The following is a 22,855-nucleotide window of genomic DNA, read 5'->3' on the forward strand; positions in this document are numbered from 1 at the left end:
AAATGGTGGGTGGTGGTGGGAGGGGGTATTAAAAATTAACTGTATCTGAAATTACGAGCAACTCTTTAAAAAAAAATTTACTAGGTTTACAAAATTTACTATTTACAAATCTTTTATGTGCGTCACACCATAGGACATTACGTCACACTAAATGACAGAAATGGCAGTTATTAAATTGTTTCTATTTTGAACGTCAAAGGAGAAAGAAAGTTTAATTTTGACACAAACATTATCGTGTTTTTTAAACCAAACAAAAAATAATTTTCATCAACAAAATTCAGTCTCTTACTCAATGCGCCATGCATCCCTGTTCATTTTCTCTGTATATTTCCACGTCCTCTCTCTTCCACTAAATTCTCTCCCTCAAGTAACATATAAAGTGTCATGAAAATAAGTATAAAATAACAGTACAAGATTTCTGTAAAAACATCAGAAAATAGTTTAATGTAATTCTTGGATTTAAGTACTGAAAATGATCCAAAAATAATAAAAAGTAGTTAAAGTTTTTTAAAAATATTTAAAATGCTTTTAGAAGAGACCCTGTCCTCTTGTGTGACATCTTTGTCCTGTGGTGTGACACCGGAGGACATTTTCTGTCACACCAAAGGACGTTTCAGCCTTTTTGTGTCAATTAATGACCTTGCTATTCCGAGCTAACCTGTCATTAGCGATAAGCAAGACACATTTGCATAATTTTCCATGATTATGTAATTTAACATGCAGTTTTTAATAAAAAAAATATATATATAATTTAGGGGTGTCACACCAATGGACAACAAAACATAACACTTTTTTAGTGGATCCAAAAAAGTTAAATATTTGAGCAATTCTGAGAAAAAATGTACCATGTGCACATGTCATGGGCTTGACAGGGGGCTTCAGTAACAAGACCATGAATGGGGTACTTGAACTAATTAAAGTTTTCTCTGGAATTGGCCGATTTAAAATCAGGATGTGGTGTCACACCACAGGACATGGTTTTCAGAGACAAAATGTGTCAAGTTCCTATGTTTTCAGAAATGTATGGATAAAAAAAAAGATTGCCATTTACTAAAATAGACACTTGTACAATTAGGCCGGAGGTATTTATTATTAAAATTTTTATGCTTTTCTTTTTCATTTATAAAATTTGTAATTTATTGAACCATGCTTGAGACAGTCACACCATAGGACAATTTTGAGATCTGGTTCAGGTTAGGTTAGGTTCTTCATAGCAATAGTGCTGATTGTCTTAGCAAACAGCTCTAATAATGGGCAAACAGCCTGTCTTTAAACAGATCCGATAACAAAGGCAAGCTTTACTTCAACAGGGTTTTGCTGAGCTACTTTTGCTCTCAATAGGAGGGGACAGGCATTCTCTGTCTCTCTCCCTCTCTCAGTACAGGCCTCTTAAAATAGACAGGGCAACTCAAGAAGCCATTTTGCCTCCGGTGGAAAAACACATCAGGGTCTGTGGTCTGGGATTGCGACACACTGTTACACTCTGACAGTCTAGCTTTCTTCATTCTGACCAGGATCACTATCACTCTGGAAACTTGCATAACTCTACTCTCTTCCTCTCCACAACCCATTTTCATTTTTTTTCATTTTTATTTTTGCACTTTTTTTTTTTTTCACAGCATTCCTTCTGACATGATTAAAGGTAAAGTACATTTTGTTTTTGACACGATATTTAAATAGATTAAATAAGACCCCAAACTAGTGTCCCTACAGTGGCCAGGGGTTAGTAAGGGCATTGCTTGTTTAGGAAATATTTAAATTTGAAGCGATTTCTATTATTAATGTCATTATTAATTAAAAATGCAATTAACTTCAAGCTGTTTTTGATTGAACTGTTTCCCAAACTCATTTGTGAAAGTGCTCAAGACAACATTAAATACTTCAAAAAATACTTCTAAAGCATTTATTAATCTTAGTTTAATTTAAATTTATGTTAACACTTTAGGGAGCCATTCTCACTATTAACTAGTTGTTTATTTGCATGCATACTGGCTGTTTATTAGTACTTATTACACAGCTCTGTGGAATACTTGATTCTGATTGGTCAATCGTGCCATCCAGCGGTATGTTATGCTGCGTTCCAGGGAGGTTTTTGAGCCCTTAATTCAGGACTTCAAACCACGACTCACGACTTTGTAGTGTTCCAGGCAAATCACACCAAACTGACTGAGCGCAAGGAATTGTGGTAGCTAGATGTAAAAAACCATCATGGCGGCCCATATGGGGCTTATGCTCATTTACAATAATTTATATCACCAAAGGTGCTTACTCCTTGCTTATTTGAGGGAAACGTTATTTTATTACATTATTTTTATTTATTTATTTTTTTTAATTAAAATGATCGTTTGCATGGTCAAGTTCAGGTTTACCTAACGTTACCTTAACGTTAGCTATGCCCAACATTTCCATGTGGCGATATACTTTCACGACATACTTATCGTTTCAGACACATAACATTGTAATACATTATCGTGTGTGTATTATTTATTATTATATTATTATTAATTCCAGTGCACTTTCACAGTAGAAGGCTGGGAAAATACAGGTTATGGGTTGCCTGGTAGGCGGCATTATTCCCAGATAACAACTGGCAAATTGAATAACACACCGCTCAATGAGCCACTCCGCTATCGTTGACTGTCTGGCGCCATCTTGTGACTGAAAATACTTAACCACCGCATGTTACAATGGAAGACTTCAACATTAATTTAAACATAAATGGTAAAAACAAATCTTTTTAGCCGTGTAATAAGCGGGATAATTTACATCTCAGAAAAAACCCTTCAGGCTGATACAAGACTTGATCACACTGTCGGGGTTTATGTAAGGGATAATGTACATCCAGCCGGTTGTTATCGCAGAATAACCCCTGACAGGGTGATCAGGACCCCGATGCAAAGCAGAGGCTGGATGTACATTATCCCGCTTATTACAGGGCTACTTGCCACATAAGTAAATAATTAGACACAAAATATTGATTTGAGTTGAAATATTTGAACACAAAGCTTTCGTGAAGACAGCAGTTGTGAGCAAGCGGCAAGTTCAAATTAGACGGACATTTAAGGTAAACGGTGCAGTCAAACCACGTATTACACAACTTTTCACCACAAAATAATTAAGGAAATAAAATAAGACGAAAATGTTTTAAAATCTTACCAGTTTGTTAGTTCTCTTATAATCCTTTACAGTGTACAAAACAATCGTAGCAAAATGGCAGCAGCTACATTTGTATGAAACGAGAGCGAGTCCGCGATACCAAGATGACATAATTAAACAATTGTAGACCATTTTGAATCGAGTTTTAATATTTTATTAGCTAAAGAAACGCAAAGCTTCCACCAAGAAAAAAAAGCATTCCTAGCAAGAGTACAGCGCTGACTGCTGTTACCCGGATGAGCCTGTGTTATTAGCTTTTACAGGTTGTTATCGAGGGATAACATACCTCAGAATGTAGCGACTGACCAATCAGAATCAAGTATTCCACAGAGCCGTGTAATAATCTGAGATAACAACCAGCTGGATGTACATTATCCCTTACTTACAAAGCACATATCAATGCCTTATTCTGTATGACCCCAGATCTAAACGTAACAACTATCTTACTAAATATTTATAAGCAGCAAATTAGGAGTATTTTGAGGAAAAGTCGTAGTTAATAGTTAATGCATTAACAATATTACTTAATTTTTGTTTGTGTGTGTATTACAATTGTTAATTATTAGAATTAATAGAAAAACTTAATTTTAATAATGTATTATTTAATGTTAAAATTAACAAAGTATGATAAATAAATGCTACAGAAATGTTTTTTTACTATCAGTTTATGTTGATTAATGTAGTCAGCTAATATTAACAAACATAAACTTATTTTAATGTGTCACCAATATCTTTTTTGTTTGTTATATCATATTTAATGCCAATCACAAATTTGTTACGTTCTAAAATATGCTAGATCTTTAGACAAAATAGTTTGCTTTTTCTGAAAGCCGCTTTGGTACAGAAGTAAAAATGCCAGTCATTTTGCGTTCTGCAAATTAGTCCGAAACAAACAAGATATCTGGGATGTAAATGCCAAACAAAAACAACGCTCATCATCAACATTGTTTAACGAGTTTTACCAGTGATTACAGCTGTGATAACTGTTGACTTCTCGTTCCTTCAGCATGAAAAAACTGATGTCTTTAGGCCAAAAACTCTGTCTGGGGTCACGGGCAGACCTGGACCTGAAGAAGCCGGCTGCAGCCTGCAATGATCCAGACGCGCCGGAGGAGAAGATGATCATGAGGAGGGAGATTTCTCTCACTAACGGCATCTGCTTAATCGTGGGCAACATGATTGGCTCGGGCATTTTCGTGTCGCCCAAAGGTGTGCTGATGTACAGCGCCTCCTACGGCCTTTCGCTGGTCATCTGGGCTCTCGGGGGAATATTTTCAGTCTTTGGCGCACTGTGCTATGCAGAACTTGGAACTACTATCACAAAGTCTGGCGCTAGTTATGTGTACATCCTGGAGGCCTTCGGGGGTTTCCTTGCTTTCATTCGCCTGTGGACGTCCATCCTGCTGGTGGAGCCGGCCAGCCAGGCGGTCATCTCGCTGACGTTTGCCAACTACCTGGTGGAAGCGCTCTTCCCGACCTGTCAGCCTCCGTACGATGCTGTGAGACTGATAGCAGCGGCTTGTCTCTGTGAGTCCTCGGTGTGAGAGAGATTGTGAATGCTCCCTCTGTAAAGTAGTGTCTGCTTTCTCTTCAAGGTATTCCAAAGAACCTATTAATCTTTCATCAACCACCTCTGAAACAACTTTCCTTTTCGGTTGACTGTGTTGTGTGAGATCCTGTCCCCCTTTCACCCCAAAGCCATTGTTTAACCATTGTTTAACTTTTTATGTGTCCAATTCAGTGCCTGATTAGAAAAAGACAAAAATGTCATTTTTCATGATTAAGAAAAAATACATGATTAAGTCTTTAATGTATTTTTTTCTTGATAATGAAAAATGAATTTGTCATTTAAATGACATAACATATTACCAAAGCACAGGGGTTCACGGCCAATATCGGCCGATAATTAATGTGCATCTCGTCAGTAAAGCATAGCGCAGCTGTTTCTACACAGAGCCCTTGTTAACTGACAAGCTGCACAAATCCATGTTCATTATCAGCGTGGATTTGCGCAGCTTGTCAGTTAACAACAGCTCAGTGTAGTAAACGCTGCTCTATGTGAAATCACACACCTGATGGAATTTACCTCTGATTAGAGAACTGGCTTTACTGACGAGATGCGCATTAATTATCGGCCGATATTTATCGTGCACCCCTACCAAAACATTTAACATTTAACTTTGTGTTTTCAAATAGCTTAGCTAATTAGAAAAGCTTTAAGGAAAGTCTTTTGACTAATGGATACTTCACCCAAAAATGTTCATTTTTGTCATAATTTACTTACCCTCGTGCCTTTGCAAAACTGTTTGTCTTTCTTTCTTCTGTTAAACGCAAAAAAATATATATTTTGAGAACTGTGTGTTTACAATACATGTCAATGGAATCCAATGTTGTTTGGTTCCCAGTGTTCTTTAAAATATTATCTTCTTTTGTGTTTTACAGAAGAATGAAAGCCATTTAGGTTTAGAACAGCATGAGAGTGAATAAATGATGACAGAACTTTCATATTTAGTGTAGTTATGTTTAACATTATGTTTTTGTTGAGGCATTGAGGAAGGGGGATAGGATCATAAACAGCACCTGAAATATATCATTTGATAAAAACATTTATATTTATTTATTAGAAATTGCATTATATTATTATTATGTTGTTGTTTTAGTGATTTTACTTATTTATAAAATTTTTAGTGTGAGTGAAATAGTTTCCACTTCTGCTGTCTTTCACATCACAACACACAAAACCTTTTTTTTTACTTCACTAATACAGACACATACAGTATATCCTTTTGTCTGAAATAGCATTGTAACCACTGTACTTCCCTAATGTAATATGTAAAAACAAAACTGGAGTGTGAAAAGTGGCTGTTCAATGCCAGAATGAACCAATACGCCTGTAATGACCCACAGTGGTTGTTCAGCCGAAAAGGGAAGTTGTTTCCGTAGTGAGCCAACCTATGAAATGAAATGAGATCGTGAAGACTAACATTTGTTTTCGTTTAGAATAATGTACACTTATGAACGGTCAAATACTAATATCTATAAGTAGGCCCTTTATTACACAAAAATGTTTTTCTTTTCTAAATCCTGAGTGAAGTATTGCACAGATATTACTCCTGCTGGTTCTGTTTTGCACACACTTCCTTACAGCATCTAGTTCCACAAGAGATCATCACATGACCCCTGATGAAACATGTTTTTCATCACGTTTGAACTTTAGGCATCCAACACGTGTCACAGTTACCTGCATGATAAAGCAATATGTGTCAAGAAAGATGAGAAACAAATAAGCATGTAACCTGTCTCACCGTGGCGCATACTGAGTACAGATTTCAGCAGATCCCAGTTCAGGTAGTACCTATTACCTTAACACTTCTGGTATTTGGTTGAAAGATCAATGACATGTCCCTTACAAAAAAGTACAGCAATGGTTTCAGATGCTCATGCATTATTATATTTACATGGTACTGCAAGGTGTGTCAAAGAATACTATGGTATCACTATAACAGGTCCAAAAACCCAGGAACTTTTTTGTTGGTGACTCATGTTGTCTAAGCCTGAGTGTGTACATTCATTTGTAATGGTTTTTGTTAAAGGCCTATGTAAATTTCTTTTGGTTCATGTAAAAAAAATTATTTTGGTTCTAACAGAGTTTGAACAAAGTGAAAGCAGAACAAGGATGAATGTAGCACTTTTCTCAGATTTGCCCAATTTTCACTTTTGTACACGAGACAGAGGAGGTGTTTTTGTTTCTCTTTCCTTCTCAGCAGCTGTTGCCTTCACACAGTTTCCAGTCAGAGCTAAATGTGTTCTCAGAAGGCAGGGACATGATCCACCGGTGCATGAGGGCAGACTGTTACAACACACACAATTCACGTGCTAACTGAGTTGGGGCCTGGCACTTTCCAAGAATAGGAAACACAATCGTTTGTTTCTTTTTGGCAAATATCAATGCTTATTGCTTAACCTTGAGAAAATTTTGATTCTCAACCTCAGATCAAACAGCATATTATATGAGCTGATTTATTTTACATATATAATATTACCACAATTTATTTGTTAATTTTTTGTAGAAGAATTGAAAAAGTACTAGTACTTATCTGCCAAGAAATGATGTTAATTTAATTAAATTAAATTTAATTTAATCCTGAAACACAACACAATGCCCTGTTGTAATTAAAATAATGGGTGAACACCCGTAGGAAAAATCAGGATTGAAATTTGATTGAAAACTGTTTTTATGGGCTTTTCTTAGAGTGTAAAATAAAATGTAAAAATAGGACCAAGTGTTGTTTGTAGTTACTCATAAATTTATATTTTCTATAAATTAAATTTAAAAAAATGTATGATAACATTAGGAAAATGGTTGAGCTTTGTGTACTCTCACAATTTTAAAAATCGTTATTTTGTAAAATCATATTGCTGTATAAAATATGGGACAAAGCATTGTTTTTGATACTGATTTCTTAACACGGTTGTTTTATTAATTTATTGTTTTTTTGTAATGTTAATTTAAGTAATATAGTTTTAATCAATAAAATAACTTTCATTTTTTTGAGAAGGTCAAGAGTGTGAGATGAGACTAGTGAGATTAGTTTTGAATGGCCTACTTTCATGCTATGTTAACCTTATAGTTTATATAACCTACTGAATAGTTCTCATTGAAAAAACATTTATAAAAAATGAATAGTGTACTGTATTCATGGACAGTGCCTGTCATGGTTTCTGAGAAAATAAGAGCAAAACAAAAAAAACAACCTCTTATGTAATATCTTGTGAGTCATCTGTGGACTAAAAGGTTAATGTTAAATGATTTCATAATGCATTTGATGTGTTGCTCATTTCTCTTTCCTCAGGTATTCTGATCTTCATAAACTGTGCTTATGTGAAGTGGGGCACTTTAGTTCAAGATATTTTCACGTACGCCAAGATCATGTCTCTGCTCCTCGTCATCACAATGGGCATCATTAAGATGATAAACGGTAAAAGTAGTTTCTCTAGGATACTGATGGGGTGGATTTGTTGCAGTAAATAAGAGGAATTAAGATTGCATGAACAAGGAAGCTCTTAATCATTTTCAGGTTTTGCCTACACTTGTTGTTTGAAAAATGCATATCTAATTAGCTGTAAATCTCAGGGTGTTTCTCATACAGCTCGGTCTTATAATTTTCTCTCTGTGTTTCTCATACTTCCTTGTGTGCACCACAGGAGAAACAAAGAACTTCAATAATCCATTCGAGGGTTCCTCCACGGAGGCGGGCAGCATTGCCCTGGCTCTTTATTCAGCTCTGTTCTCCTACTCTGGCTGGGACACGCTCAACTTTGTTACTGAGGAGATCCAGAACCCTGAGAGGTGGCAGCATGTCCATTTTTTTCTCATTCAGGAACAGTGCATCTGTGTACAAAAATCACATACTCCTGGTGACCTTAGAAACCAGTCATTTAAGGCAATTATATGACTCTACAAAAGCATAGTTTTTTTTTATGAGTAACAATATATAAAATAAACATTTTGACAAAATGTAGCCTGGTAAATGAAAGGTCTGAAATACGACTGCATGTAGTTTAGGCCTATATAAAAGGGAGGTAACGTTGTGTGGAAAGCCCTTATATGTACTTTTTTTGGGGCATGTTTTAATGTACGATACTAGCTGCAGTCACGCGATTTCAGTAATCCAGATTCATTAACACTGAATGAGGGTGATAACAAATGTATGTGCGTACCAAGCGGCAACCTCCCGCTCTCTCTCGTGAAGCCCAAACGGAAGTGACTTAAACTGCAATTCATCGATTGGCCGCTAGAGGCTGGCTGCAAAAGGGAGTCATTCCCATAGACTCCACATGTTAAAATTTCCAACTTTACAGCAGAAAAAAACGTTTACAGCCTGGTTCAAAAAATTATTTTGGTCTATATAGCTAATTTTGCCCTTCATGACAACTGTGAGGGGAGTGAATTATTTTATAACTCATCCGTTTAAATTATATTAAGCATTAAAGTTCTGCATAATTAAGGGCACGGCCACTTGAGTGACACGTGGATTGTCGCTGCTGACACTGCCGTCGAGCTAGGTGGGCGTGGCTTCAGCAACCAGCTCCCACCTTTTTGCCCATTTTCAATTATACGGGAGTGACGCTCCGCCTACTTTTGGCTTCAAAAACTCTCTTTGGAGACCTATGGGTGACGTCACGGACACTACGTCCATGTTTTTATACAGTCTATGGTGCGTACACACCTGTTATGAATCTGGTGGAGGTTTTTTTTTTTTTCATAAATAAATATGCTAATTGTACAAAATTAAAAATAAATTAGGCAAACTGTCTCATTTTCTAAATGAATCTGCATTTTGAATGCATTGGTTGAGCGAATGAATCAATGACACATATGTTCTTAAAAATAAAGGTGCTTAAAATGTTCTTCACAGCAATTCCATAGAAGAACCATTCATTCAAAGGTCCTTTAAAGAACCATTCTTTCTTCCTTTTTTATAATCTGAAGAAACAGAAAGGTTCTTTTTGGAACCATTTCGACAAAAAGGTTTTTCTTTGGCATTGTGAAGCACCTTTATTTTTAAGAGTGTAGTTCCTGAGGTCTTTTTGAACAAATAGGTTGAATGAAAAATTCAGTGACTCATTCAGTGACATTGACATGTCGCCACCTACTGGCAGTGTTAGTTTCATATTTAAAAATGTATTTTTTTCCCTCATTATTTTATTTCGATATTCTTTTTTTTTTTCTTAAAAAAAATTACTAATAACATTATTCATGAAGTAACTGCAGTGTAAATGCATTCATGCTTTCTAAGATGCATCAAACATTCAGTGTAAAATATGTTTAAATAAATGTTACTTCAGATGGAGCTTTATATGTGAAGTGAAAAAAAAGACTAAAATATGACTAAAATATCAGTTTTCAATGACTAAAACTATACTACTTTTCGATAAGATAAAAATTTAAATCCACAGCCTTTTTGCCAACTAAAATTTAACAATAAAAAAAGACTAAATTACAAAATAGCTGACTAATTATAATAGAAATATTAAAGTCAATTTGTGTTGAAGTTCACACATTATTTGTAGTAGACAATTTTTGTTTCTTTGGCTACCACCACAAGTACATTTCAGACCTGGCATGTTTCTCTTTCCACATTTACATTTGCATCTATTAATTTAGTAGACACCGTTACCCGGAGCTACATTACAATGAATGCATCATGTTCCTTATTCATCCTAAGTATTTAATCTTTCTCCTAAATCGTTCATAGGAACCTTCCCATCGCTATAGCCATTTCCATGCCAATAGTGACAATCATCTACCTACTGACCAACGTGGCATACTATGCCGTCCTGGACATTCCTTCTTTCATGGGTAGTGATGCAGTGGCTGTAGTAAGGATCCTTATGATGATTAGATTTGTAGTCTTTATGCCTTTATTGTATAAATTAAGCCATCATTTGATTAAAATGTCAGTTTGTGTCCCCATCTATAGACATTTGGAAATCAGGTGCTGGGCCCCATTAGCTGGATCGTCCCCATCGCTGTGGCCATGTCTTGCTATGGAGGACTCAATGCTTCCATAATTGCCGCCTCCAGGTAAACCTTTCTGCTTCCAGTTTAAAAAACAAGGACTCTGAAGTTTTGATGTATGCGTATAGTAATAATGTTGCGTTCTTCATGTTAGGTTGTTTTTTGTGGGGGCGAGAGAAGGCCACCTTCCCAACAGCTTAAGCCTGATCCACGCTGAGCGCTACACTCCTGTACCTGCACTCCTCTTCAATGCAAGTCTCTTTACTCTTTCTACAGTTATCAGTATGTACATTATTTGGACCAGATTATCCATAAAAATGGAAATTATCCATATGGGTTTTCACAACCCATTTTGCATTTGTAAAATGATGTATTTCTGAGGGGTAAAGGTATGGCAGGTCATTATTCATTGGGAAGTGCTTGCATTAATGTTTTGGTTGATGACCCTTGGAAAACTTTGCAAATCTTTTGTTTCGAACCAACTACCAAGTAATGTAATGTAATTTCAACTGTTTCAAAATGTTCTGGAATTTCAATAGTTTGTTGTTAGGGGTGATCTTAAGCCCCGTTTACACTAGTGCGTTTTTCGTTTTAAATGGCATTTTAGAATGAAAACGATCCTCGTCTACACTGTAATTTCCACTGCATTTCAGAAACGATCTGCGTTTACACTACACAACATAAAACGCATGTCACGTGACCATTCATGTTGGTACAGCCATAGATATGAATAGGTAGATTCCCTATTGTTTAGATCGCGGACGCGTCTACGTGCTTGGAGCGATCGAATGGGGAATCCACCTGTACATCTATAGAAGTGCTTGCATTAATGTTCTGGTTGATGACACTTTGATAACTTTGCAAATCTTTTGTTTCGAACCAACTACCAAGTCATGTAATTTCAGTAGGCAAGGCACTAAACAATCTATATTACTGGTAACACTTTATTTTGATGGTCCCTTTTGAACATTCTGCTTACAGTAAGTAATCTTGCACCTACATGTCTACTAACTTTAAGTAGTATGCCGCAAGTAGATGCCAAATTATTCTAACCCTAACCCTACTAGTCTAATAATACTCTACTAACACTCTAAGGAGAGCTAAAACAAATATTTCTGGTCCTTGATTCTGATTGGTTGAGCCGCATTCGAAGCTGTTGTAAATTACTCTACAAACCGAGGAACTACATTGTTTGGCTGAAGAATAATGTTTTCATTATCATTACACTTAATTTGCTCTGTTTTATTTTGTCGAACCTTACTACGTACAGGTGCTGGTCATATAATTAGAATATCATCAAAAAGTTGATTTATTTCACTAATTCCATTCAAAAAGTCAAATTTGTATATTATATTCTTTCATTACACACAGACTGATATATTTCAAATGTTTATTTCTTTTAATTTTGATGATTATAACTGACAACTAAGGAAAACACCTGCAAAGGCCTTTAAATGGTCTCTCAGTCTAGTTCTGTAGGCTACACAATCATGGGGAAGACTGCTGACTTGACAGTTGTCCGAAAGACGACCATTGACACCTTGCACAAGGAGGGCAAGACACAAAAGGTCATTGCAAAAGAGGCTGGCTGTTCACAAAGCTCTGTGTCCAAGCACATTAATAGAGAGGTGAAGGGTAGGAAAAGATGTGGTAGAAAAAAGTGTACAAGCAATAGGGATAACCGCATCCTGGAGAGGATTGTGAAACAAAACCCATTCAAAAATGTGGAGGAGATTCACAAAGAGTGGACTGCAGCTGGAGTCAGTGCTTCAAGAACCACTACGCACAGACATATGCAAGACATGGGTTTCAGCTGTCGCATTCCTTGTTTCAAGCCACTCTTGATCAACCGAAAGCATCAGAAGCGTCTCGCTTCAAAAAGGACTGGACTGCTGCTGAGTGGTCCAAAGTTATGTTCTATGATGAAAGAAAATTTTGCATTTCCTTTGGAAATCAGGGTCCCAGAGTCTGGAGGAAGAGATGAGAGGCACACAATCCACGTTGCTTGAGGTCCAGTGTAACGTTTCCACAGTCAGTGATGGTTTGGGGTGCCATGTCATCTGCTGGTGTTGGTCCACTGTTTTTTCTGAGGTCCAAGGTCAACGCAGCCGTATACCAGGAAGTTTTAGAGCACTTCATGCTTCCTGCTGCTGACCAACTTTATGGAGATGCAGATTTCATTTTCCCACAGGACTTGGCACCTGCACACAGTGCCAAAGCTAGGACCATGGTATCCCTGTTCTTAATTGGCCAGCAAACTCACCTGACCTTAACCCCATGGAAAATCTATGGGGTATTGTGAAGAGGAAGATGCGATATGCCAGACCCAACAATGCAGAAGAGCTGAAGGCCACTATCAGAGCAACCTGGGCTCTCATAACACTTGAGCAGTGCCACAGACTTATCGACTCCATGCCACGCCGCATTGCTGCAGTAATTCAGGCAAAAGGAGCCCCACCTAAGTATTGAGTGCTGTACATGCTCATACTTTTCATGTTCATACTTTTCAGTTGGCCAAGATTTCTAAAAATCCTTTCTTTGTATTGGTCTTAAGTAATATTCTAATTTACTGAGATACTGAATTTGGGATTTTCCTTAGGTGTCAGTTATAATCATCAAAATGAAAAGAAATAAACATTTGAAATATATCAGTCTGTGTGTAATGAATGAATATAATATATAAGTTCCACTTTTTGAATGGAATTAGTGAAATAAATCAACTTTTTGATGATATTCCAATTATATGACCAGCACCTGTATATGAAATAGCCGTTTTATAAAAGCAATAAGCCCTGTGAAGCCATGGTTTACAGTTAATTTATAACAGCTAAGGGGGTTTTAGGCACTCCGCTCCACGACGTGCCCAACAACGCCCCTGAGCTGTTATAAATTCACTGTAAACCACGGCTTCTTGGGGTTTATTGCTTTATTAGTAGACATGTAGGTGCAACGGGACCAACAAAATAAAGTGAAACCCTATTTCTACTGCTGTATATTTAAAGGTGCACTCAGTAATTTTTTGTTCATGTTGCACCAACCAATATGGCAACTGACTTTGACTTAATGTGTGGTCACATTAGTGAAATGTCAGCATAATTTCGGATAGAAAGCAGGTTTCTGTTGGTTCAACCAACATGAACTTGAGCAAAATCTGTGTGAGAAACTGCAGAGAGAGGAGATTCATATTGGAATGACTGGATTTCATCCACAAACTTTCACAGAGCAATGGTAAATGTGACTATTGACATTTATACTGACACCTAGTGGTGTGGATGTAGCATTGCCTAAAGCCATTGTTTTTGCTTACTGATGTCATTGTCGCAACACTGGATTTGTGGGTGTTTGCAGGGCGTGATGGGTCTGATCTTCCTGTGTGTGGAGGATGTGTTCCAACTTATCAACTACTTCAGCTTCAGTTACTGGCTGTATGTGGGTCTGTCTGTGGCTGGACTCATTTACCTGCGAATCACTCAGCCTGACAGACACAGGCCGGTCAAGGTAACCGGATCCATGCAGCGCTCCAGCATTCACATCTGATTATTAACAGTATGTGTTATTCTGTGTGTTTGTTGATTCTGCTCTTTTTCTCCATTAGCTCACATTGCTCTTTCCCTTCATCTACTGCCTGTGCAGCGTGTTCCTTGTCATCGTTCCTCTGTACAGCGACACCATTAACTCTCTCATAGGAATCGCCATCGCACTGTCTGGAGTGCCAGTTTATTATCTGTGTGTCTACCTGCCCAAAGAGAAACAACCAAAATGGTTTGGTAAACTGAATGGTGAGGATAAAGATATGAAAGGATCACCAAATTCCTGACGTCAGACAATAAATGCATTTAACCCACATTTAGGTTAAGAAGGAGGAGGTGTCTGAAAACTTGAAAGACCTGGTTCCACGATCGACAAAATGACAAAAACTTACAGCAAGTGCAAAAATGTCAGAGACAGAAAGTAACATGGTCATTAAAAAAATTCCAGTTTTGCCACAAGAAATGCTAATATCTCACAGGATATTTTTATTATTATTATTATTTTTTTTAGTTATTTTTATATATATTTATATATTTTTTTTATGTGGAATATAAAGAAGCAGTGATTTATTGATTTGTAATTCTGAGGGTCAGTGAGAGTAACATGGCCATGAAAAATGCTACAAAAAATACTAGTATTACAGGAAAATTTTGATATTTTATGTTATTGTATTTTAACTGGAATATGAAGAAGCAGTGAAAGGAAACATGTCCGCTTTGTCAGCAATTAACTGTTTTCCTTTTTGTTCATATAGTCATGCGGTGAAAGCATTATAACCATAGCAGCCACTGCTCCACCACATCAAACATGTGACTATTATCCAAGCAAATTCACAGTTCTGCTTAATTTTTTACTAGTGAATCTAAAACTAAATGTAAACAAAGGAGTGGACCTCAGACTCGTTTTTAGAAATGTTTTATGAGATAGTACTAAGTTATGAACACAACCAGAAGTAATAGTCTAGAAAGAAGGAAGGCTATGTGACAGACATATCATGTTTACAGCAGCTCTACTCTCTTAAATACTTACTTCATTCTCAAACTGTCAATGCACTACTCAATCAGTTTATTAATATCTACTCAAATTTAATAAATCTCAAAACTTAAAATCAAATCAGAAAACGTATTTTCCAGTGTGATGGTGCAGGGAAAATGTTAGGTACATATTTCCCCACTCAGTGTAGCTCCATTGCTCCTGTTTTCTCCAACCTGTTTCTCTCTCTGTCCTCCATGCCAGATTCTGTCACCAAATACACTCAGATCATGTGCTTCTGCTGTTTAACTGACTTGGATGTGGAGCCAGAGAAGTTGGCAGAACCGAAGACCCAATAACTCTTTCAAGAGGACGTGCCTGGAGCATGGATTCCATCTCTGAGAAAAAAAAGACCCTATTTGTCAAAAACAAATACCTCATGGATTTATAAACGTCTAGTACATATATCTCACAGAAATCAAATTCTGACGATGTCTCCATGATATCCAAGATAGCTCAGTTTATCTGAAAAGCAAAATGCTGTGTAATTTATCACAGTGGTGTGTTTCATCACTTGTTGCCATGTTTTTATTTCATTTATTCTGTCAAGGTCTAAATGAAGTTCCTTGTTAAACCATTGACTGAAAAGGATTGAGCCTAAAGATACTGGGAGACACTGAACTTCCCTTTTAGACTTGAAAAAAAAAAAACGTGTCCAAGAAGCTGAATGTACACGCAAACTAGATGACATTTTGGGACTATGGTATAGACTCGTGGGACTTTCTTTTAAAAATGAAAATTTTAAATTTTTGTACTGTTTGTCAGATGCAGTAAAAACTGAAGAGTTTTCGATATTGAGTTGTGAAGTTCAAAGATTAGTGATTTTTTTCATTTTGATATCAGTGCACTTTTTTCTGTATGATATCTACACTTAGTGTCTGGTTGTCTGTATTTGATGTCCTTTGTTCATTTGACAAAAGAAAACAGCAAGTATCACTTAGATGTCACTGAATATGTCTGGAGTGTTCACGTAATTTTAAAGTTCTTAGAAAGTGATCAGCTTTGATTTGCGCCTCTGCCTTACAGATGTTATTTGAACTATGGCTGTCTGGGAGCTCCAGGGTCAGATGTCCGGGTGTTGATAGTGAGAGATGCGTTTAGCCTCTGACGCACAACATGAGAAAACCCAAACATTTTATTCATTTTATCATTAGATCTCATTTCCATCTGTCTCGCACCTCTGTCAGTGTATGTCCAACTTTGATGTATTTGGCTTGCTCTTGTTTTTTTTTTTTTTTTTTTTTTTTTTCTTTGTTTGTTTGTTGTGGTTGGTTTCTGGTTTCATACAATGATTGAAATAAAAGTAAATCAGAGGATGTGTCATAACAGAGCTGAACTTCTGACTTTATTATGTGTCATGGAAAGTAAGTAAAACGGAAACTCTCATAGTTTCTGTGTAGTTTCAACATTTATTCATTTGAATAAAATTAACTCCTCACCTCAAGATCAATTCAAACAGTAATGTTTTCTAAACATAATTTTTTTTTTTTTTTTTTTTTTTTACAGATGTGGGAATGCAGTACCAGATTCTAAAAAAAAAAAAAAAAAAGATGTCTGTGTAGTGATGACAAAGAACTAAACTTGACCTCCCGAGTGGATACAGTAGAGCAACCGATATCAATGTTAAATACATTTAATGTATTCTTAATGCCTTTTAATGACATGTAGTCTGACCTTTTGAAAAACACCTGCTTATTTTATATAGTATGATGAATCCTTGTCCCATTCCTCTCAATTGTTTTCTTATTTTTTATTTGAGACTTTATTTCGAACATGTACAATAAATACTATGAAAACTAATAAACAAAACAAACTGAACTTGAATACATGTCCGAAAAGGAGTAAGAAGAAGCATAAACTTATTTAATCGTACCCCTTCTACACTCCTGAAGCATTTGTCTGGCGAACATGGCTCTGTTAGCCCCTGCTGGTAGATACTGTAACTACACACGGGTCCAAAAACCATATGTTTTCAGTGACATCCATTTATGGCAAGCTGTTTTAGCCTAAAATACTCCCAAGCCTTACTCGTCGGAATTGCATTTTTACTAGTAACAATTCAATTAGAGAGATCTGTAATTCAGTGTTTACTAGTATCAGTTATGTTTAAAAAGCTTTCTAATTTAATTCTTACTAGTAACAATTGCAATTAAAGAAATCTACAATTTAATTTTTCTAGTAATATGTCTCCATTGACTTCCATTCATTTATAATTACAAAGCTCTACAACTGAATTTTTAGAAATGCAGTTAGAGCGCTCTCTAATTTCTTACTTGTAACAATTCCAATTAGAGCTCTTTAATGTAATTCTTACTAGTAAAAATACAATTACAGAGCTCTCTAATTAAATTTTTTTCCAGTAAAAAACCTACATTAAAGATATGATTATTTGCAGAGTTCTTTAATTAAATTGGTGAGCTCTCTAACTGGAATTCTTACTAGAGAAAATTTAATTAGAGAGCTCTTTAATTAAATGCTTACTAGTAAAAATCCAATTACGACAAGTAACACTGGGAATAATTTAAGCTAAAACGGTTTGCCATATCCGTTCAGAGGTAGTCCTAGCCTACAATGCATTTTTGAAAGCAATGCATATAGGGCTAAATAGGCTACTATGGTAATTTGTAATTTAAATTTTATTTTTGGAGGACTCTTTAAATTGGTTTGGATATAAGTGATATGTGAGTGAGACTGAATTTTATTTCTTATCTACAATAAACTGATTATGATGGTAGGATAATAGGCGAACGCTTCTCTTCTCGGTGAAATTTGCAGTTTAATGTTTGTAGTAGGCTACGCTATCTACCGTATGTACACACTTTCTCTACAATACCGTTTAAATGTTTGGGTTTGGTAAGATTTTTTTAAGTTTTTGTTTTTGTTGCATGTCTCTTATGCTCATGTTTGTCGCTTGTGCTCACCAAGGCAAAAAAGTAAATAAAAAAAAAGACAAAACAGCAATATTGTGAAAAATTACTACAAAGTTATTTTAAATATTTTGTAATTATTTAATATAATTTAAAATAACTCTTTTAAAATATTTCTATATTTTGATATTCATTCCAGTAATGGCAAAGCTGATTTTTCAGCATCATTACTTCAGTCTTCGGTGTCATGGTGATCCTTCAGAAATTATTCTAATATGCTGATTGCTGCTCAAGAAACATTTAATATTATCAGTATGGAAAATATTTTTTAATAACTCCTTAATATTTGTGGGTAAACCATGATACATTTTTACAAGATTTAAAAGAACAACATTTATTTGAAATAATGTTTTTTTTTTTTTTTTTTGGTAACATTATAAATGTGTTTACTGTCACTTGAATCAATGTTATGTATCCTTGTGGAATAAAAGTATACATTTCTTTCTTTTTGCTTACATGCATATTATGTTTACTAATACAAAGACTTTTGTGCAGTTGTTGCCGTCTATAACCAAACTTGGGAAACCTTTTTGAAAGGACTGCAAGTCTCTTACAGTTCTTAGCCCTATTTATAAGTATAAAGGCTGTTTGTGTATATAGCATAAATAAATAGCATATTAATCCTCAGAAGTTACACATATTAGCCTACTTAACAGCCTTTATGCATTCAAAAAGAAAATAAATCTAAAAAAAAAAAAAAAACGACCATGAGATCAGCTGACATTCAGTGAATGAATGAATTTAATGCAGGCATCTCTAAGAACAGGACACACATTTAGTGCTCAAACACGTCTGTTTGTGCTCCTCACGCGACGTGACCTTTACTAATCAATGCTGTGGCTTCTCGTTTCATCTGGCCCCACATGACAGCTCTGATGCTGCTCTATATACACACACACACATACACACACACACACACATCAGACCTCAGTATAAAACTCAATCACATCTCTATCTGTTCACTGACAGGACGCACAGATCTTCACCATGCAAACGAGAATCTTGCTGCTGACTCTGACCCTGACGCTGGGGATCAGCATGATGGCAACAGGAGAACCGCTTCACGCTCAGTGCAGGGTCATCTGGTAAGATGCTGTTCACCGTTTTGTGTGCATAAATTGGAAATGTTGTTTCAGCTGCTGTCAGTGTGTCTGCATTCATTTTATCTGCATTTATTTTATCTTGTATTAGATAGGTACTCAAAGTGTGGTCATCATCATTATATAACACTTAAAATGTAATATCAGTATAACTTGAAAATGAAAATTTTGTCATCATTTACCTACCCTCAAGTTTCTTTCATATGTTAAGAATGAAAGAAGATATTTTGAAGAATGTTGGTAACCAAACAGTGGATGGTAGCCAGCGACTTACAATGGAAGTCAATTGCTAAAGTCAACTGTTTGGTTGTGAAATTATTATAAAATTGAAGTTTTCTAAACTTATTTAAACTAAAACCTAAGCAAAAATAAGCTATATAGAAAGATAAAAAATAACAATACAAATTAAATATATTAGTTAAAATAAAAAATATGAAAATAAAAGCTAATTTTTTTTATTAAAATAAAAAAGTAAAATATATAAATAATAATAATAATAATAATAATATACATGCATTAATAAAAATATTAATAAACATATAAATAGACAAAAACTAAAAAATAATAATCCAATAACACTGGATTCCATGCTCTACCTTCTTTCAAGATGTCATGATACTTTGTTGAAAAGTGTTTAATAAATGACTTTCTCATTTCTTTTTCTTTAATTTCTTATGTAACTTTCATTTTTACGGCTGTGATTCACATCATTTATAATTGTTAATAATTATCACTCTTTCCACGTCATGTTTTCAGTCAGCATAGTAATAATTTTGAAAAAATAAATTCTGAAAAAGAAAGAAAGCACAGAGGCTGTTTTTATATTAAAGTGTGGTTGAGAGATATTCTGAGTATGTTTTATTATGTATTGAATAATAATAGCATGTATTGCTATATTTTATACAGTGACCACAAAAAGTATTTGGAGGGGGGAAAAATCACTTCAAAATTAATGAATGTTATGTATCACAAAATATCAAATGGCACTGATTTTAAACAAAGATACACAAGCATCTAGTAGATTGTTGTTTAAAATAATTTAAAGTGCTTTGAAAAGTGATGGCACTCCAGCATCATTTTTTCTGTAGACACAGTTGGTTTGACATTGTTGATGGTATTTGGGATATTTGGATACCCTATACTCTATAAATCTTATGACTGAGCTGCATAGAAACTAAGACAAATCACAAACTTGTGACTAGCACCACAAGGCTTTAATCTTTCATCTTGATCATCCACCATGCAAATTACTCACGGTGCCTGACCCTCCACGTAAACATCGTTTGACATGCATGATGCAAGCCTAAGGATGTCATTGGTCTGAATTCTGCACCAGATCCACAATCAAATGTACAAATTCACACCACCTCTAGTGGTTACAATCAGTCTTGAGAACATGGCATTGCACTGAAACATCTCTCATTATTTGTCAGGCTCTTTGGGATCCCATGCCAGGATGTTTATGTGAGTTTGGTGAACCAGATCAAGGCCTGGAAAGGCATGTCCGGCTGTATGACTGTTGGACAGAGATGTCTGTATGAGGTAAGATCATCTATTGTACTATTTGCTGATGTATCGCTATTATTATTGCTCATGCTTTAAAATAAATAGTTGACCTAAAAATGAACATTTACTGAGAATGCACTCACCCTCAGGCCATCCATGATGTAGATGAGTTTGTTTTCCTCATCAGAACAGATTTAGAGAAATGTAGCATTACGTCACTTACTCACAAATGGATCCTCTGAAGTGAATGGGTGCCGTCAGAATGAAAGTCCAAACAGCTGATAAAAATTAAATGTAAAATTCTGTCAATTTCTCTAAATCTCTTCCGATGAAGGAACAAACTCATCTACTTCTTTAATGGGCTTCTCATCAAACTTCTATTGCCATCTAGAATACTGTGCAAAATATTTTCACAAAAACTGTTTGAAGCCGTTTACTGTATATATTTTTGCCATTGATTGTAATAATCCAGTAAGGTTTCTATATGCACAAGGAGGGCGACAACAGCTGGTATTTCTCAAGAAATAGCCAGTGTTGGGGAAAGTTACTTTTAAAAGTAATGCCTTACAATATTGGGTTACTCCCTAAAAAGGTAACTAAATACGTTACTTAGTTACTTTTTATGGAAAGTAATGTGTTACGTTACTTTTGCGTTACTTTCACGTTACTTTTTAAATATGAGCAGGGCTTGATTGTTTTTAATATAAGAAGTTCTATTTATAGCAAATGTAAAATCCCTTTCACACCAAAAAGTGTAATGAATAAACCTCAGACTGAAGGAAAAGTAAATTCACGTCTGTACAGTAGAACACAGGAGAAGAAGGTTCAACACTCTTCAGCAATAAAAAAAAAAAACAATGAAGCACAATTGTTAGTTTATCTAAAGTCATTTTTGATTATTAGTATGGTTGAACTGGATCATTAAAGGTCAGCAGCAAAGACACTGTTAATAAAATGGGAATATATACATTTGTGTTATTTAATATATTTAGTTATTGCAGGTTTGCGTCATATTCTGAGTTTGCATTTCACTGTTTTGATTAATTCTGATGAATACTAAATCTGTTTTGTTTTTTGTTTTTTTGTGAGTGGGATGAATTAATGCACATTCACATTTAGTCTAGAACTACAGTAACATCATGTTCACACAGCGCACACAACGCCTCCATACTTCCGATTTCTCCCAATATGGGAACAGGAGGGTTGTCAGTCAAAAAATGTGAATACAAAGTAACTGGCGTTACTTTTTTGAAAAAGTAACTCAGATATTTTCTTGTAAATTAAAAAGTAATGCGTTACTTTACTAGTTACTTGAAAAAAGTAATCTGATTACGTAACTCGCGTTACTTGTAATGCATTACCCCCAACACTGGAAATAGCCAAAAATCTAGTGAACTGTTGTTGTCTTCTTCAGCTGGTGTCTGCCACACCTTTCCACATCGTAGCCAAACACACCAACAGACAGTGGACCAGCAAGGAGGATCTCAGCTTTCACCTGGTGTCAACCGAAGAATCTGTGTGTAGAGTGACGGTAAAATGCTCTATGCTCTATTTCATCTCTTTATCTCAGGTCTCTTATTAATTTAAATGAATAAATAACAAAATATGTGACCCACAAAACCAGTCTCAAGTCACACGGGTATATTTAGCAATAACCAACAATACATTGTATGGGTCAAAATTATCGATTTTCTTTTATGCCAAAAATCATTAGGATATTAAGTAAAGATCATGTTCCGTGAAGATAAATTTCCTACTGTAAATATATCATAACCTAAGTTTTGATTAGTAATTCGCATTGTTTATGACTTCATTCAGACAACTATAAAGGCAATTTTCTCAATATTTCGAGATTCCAGATTTTCAAATAGTTGTATAATATTGTCCTATCATCTGAAACTCACCTTTCAGATGATGTATAAATCTGAATTTCGAAAAATGGACCCTTATAACTGGTTTTGTGGTACAGGGTAACAAACAAACAAATAAATAAATAAATAAATACAACATTTGTTTCTAAAAATACATAATACGTATATGCAAGTCATGTTCATGCAAGAACTCAACATTCCCCCATACAG

At 35.4% G+C, this 22,855-nt stretch overlaps 1 protein-coding gene across 1 annotated transcript; it reads left to right on the forward strand.

The window, feature by feature from the left end:
- The first annotated feature begins 487 nt into the window (after positions 1–487).
- On the forward strand, positions 488–16,709 carry LOC109057476 (Y+L amino acid transporter 2-like). Its single transcript, XM_042717911.1, has 10 exons — positions 488–1,642; positions 4,163–4,683; positions 8,010–8,135; positions 8,362–8,506; positions 10,416–10,539; positions 10,641–10,744; positions 10,833–10,929; positions 14,027–14,176; positions 14,274–14,457; positions 15,446–16,709. The coding sequence occupies exons 2-10, from the start codon at positions 4,164–4,166 to the stop codon at positions 15,538–15,540; spliced, it is 1,545 nt and encodes a 514-aa protein (XP_042573845.1). The 5' UTR covers positions 488–1,642; position 4,163; the 3' UTR covers positions 15,541–16,709.
- The last annotated feature ends 6,146 nt before the right edge of the window (positions 16,710–22,855 follow it).

The sequence above is a fragment of the Cyprinus carpio genome, chromosome B2 (assembly GCF_018340385.1).
Source record: "Cyprinus carpio isolate SPL01 chromosome B2, ASM1834038v1, whole genome shotgun sequence".
Taxonomy (NCBI): domain Eukaryota; kingdom Metazoa; phylum Chordata; class Actinopteri; order Cypriniformes; family Cyprinidae; genus Cyprinus; species Cyprinus carpio.

Bases quoted from the DNA above. Each gene is read 5' to 3' on its own strand.
- LOC109057476 (XM_042717911.1), top strand. From the start codon at position 4,164: ATGAAAAAACTGATGTCTTTAGGCCAAAAACTCTGTCTGGGGTCACGG. The intron at 8,136-8,361 runs GTAAAAGTAGTT...TGTGCACCACAG, and splicing joins CATCATTAAGATGATAAACG to GAGAAACAAAGAACTTCAAT. The intron at 10,540-10,640 runs GTAAGGATCCTT...CCCCATCTATAG, and splicing joins GTAGTGATGCAGTGGCTGTA to ACATTTGGAAATCAGGTGCT.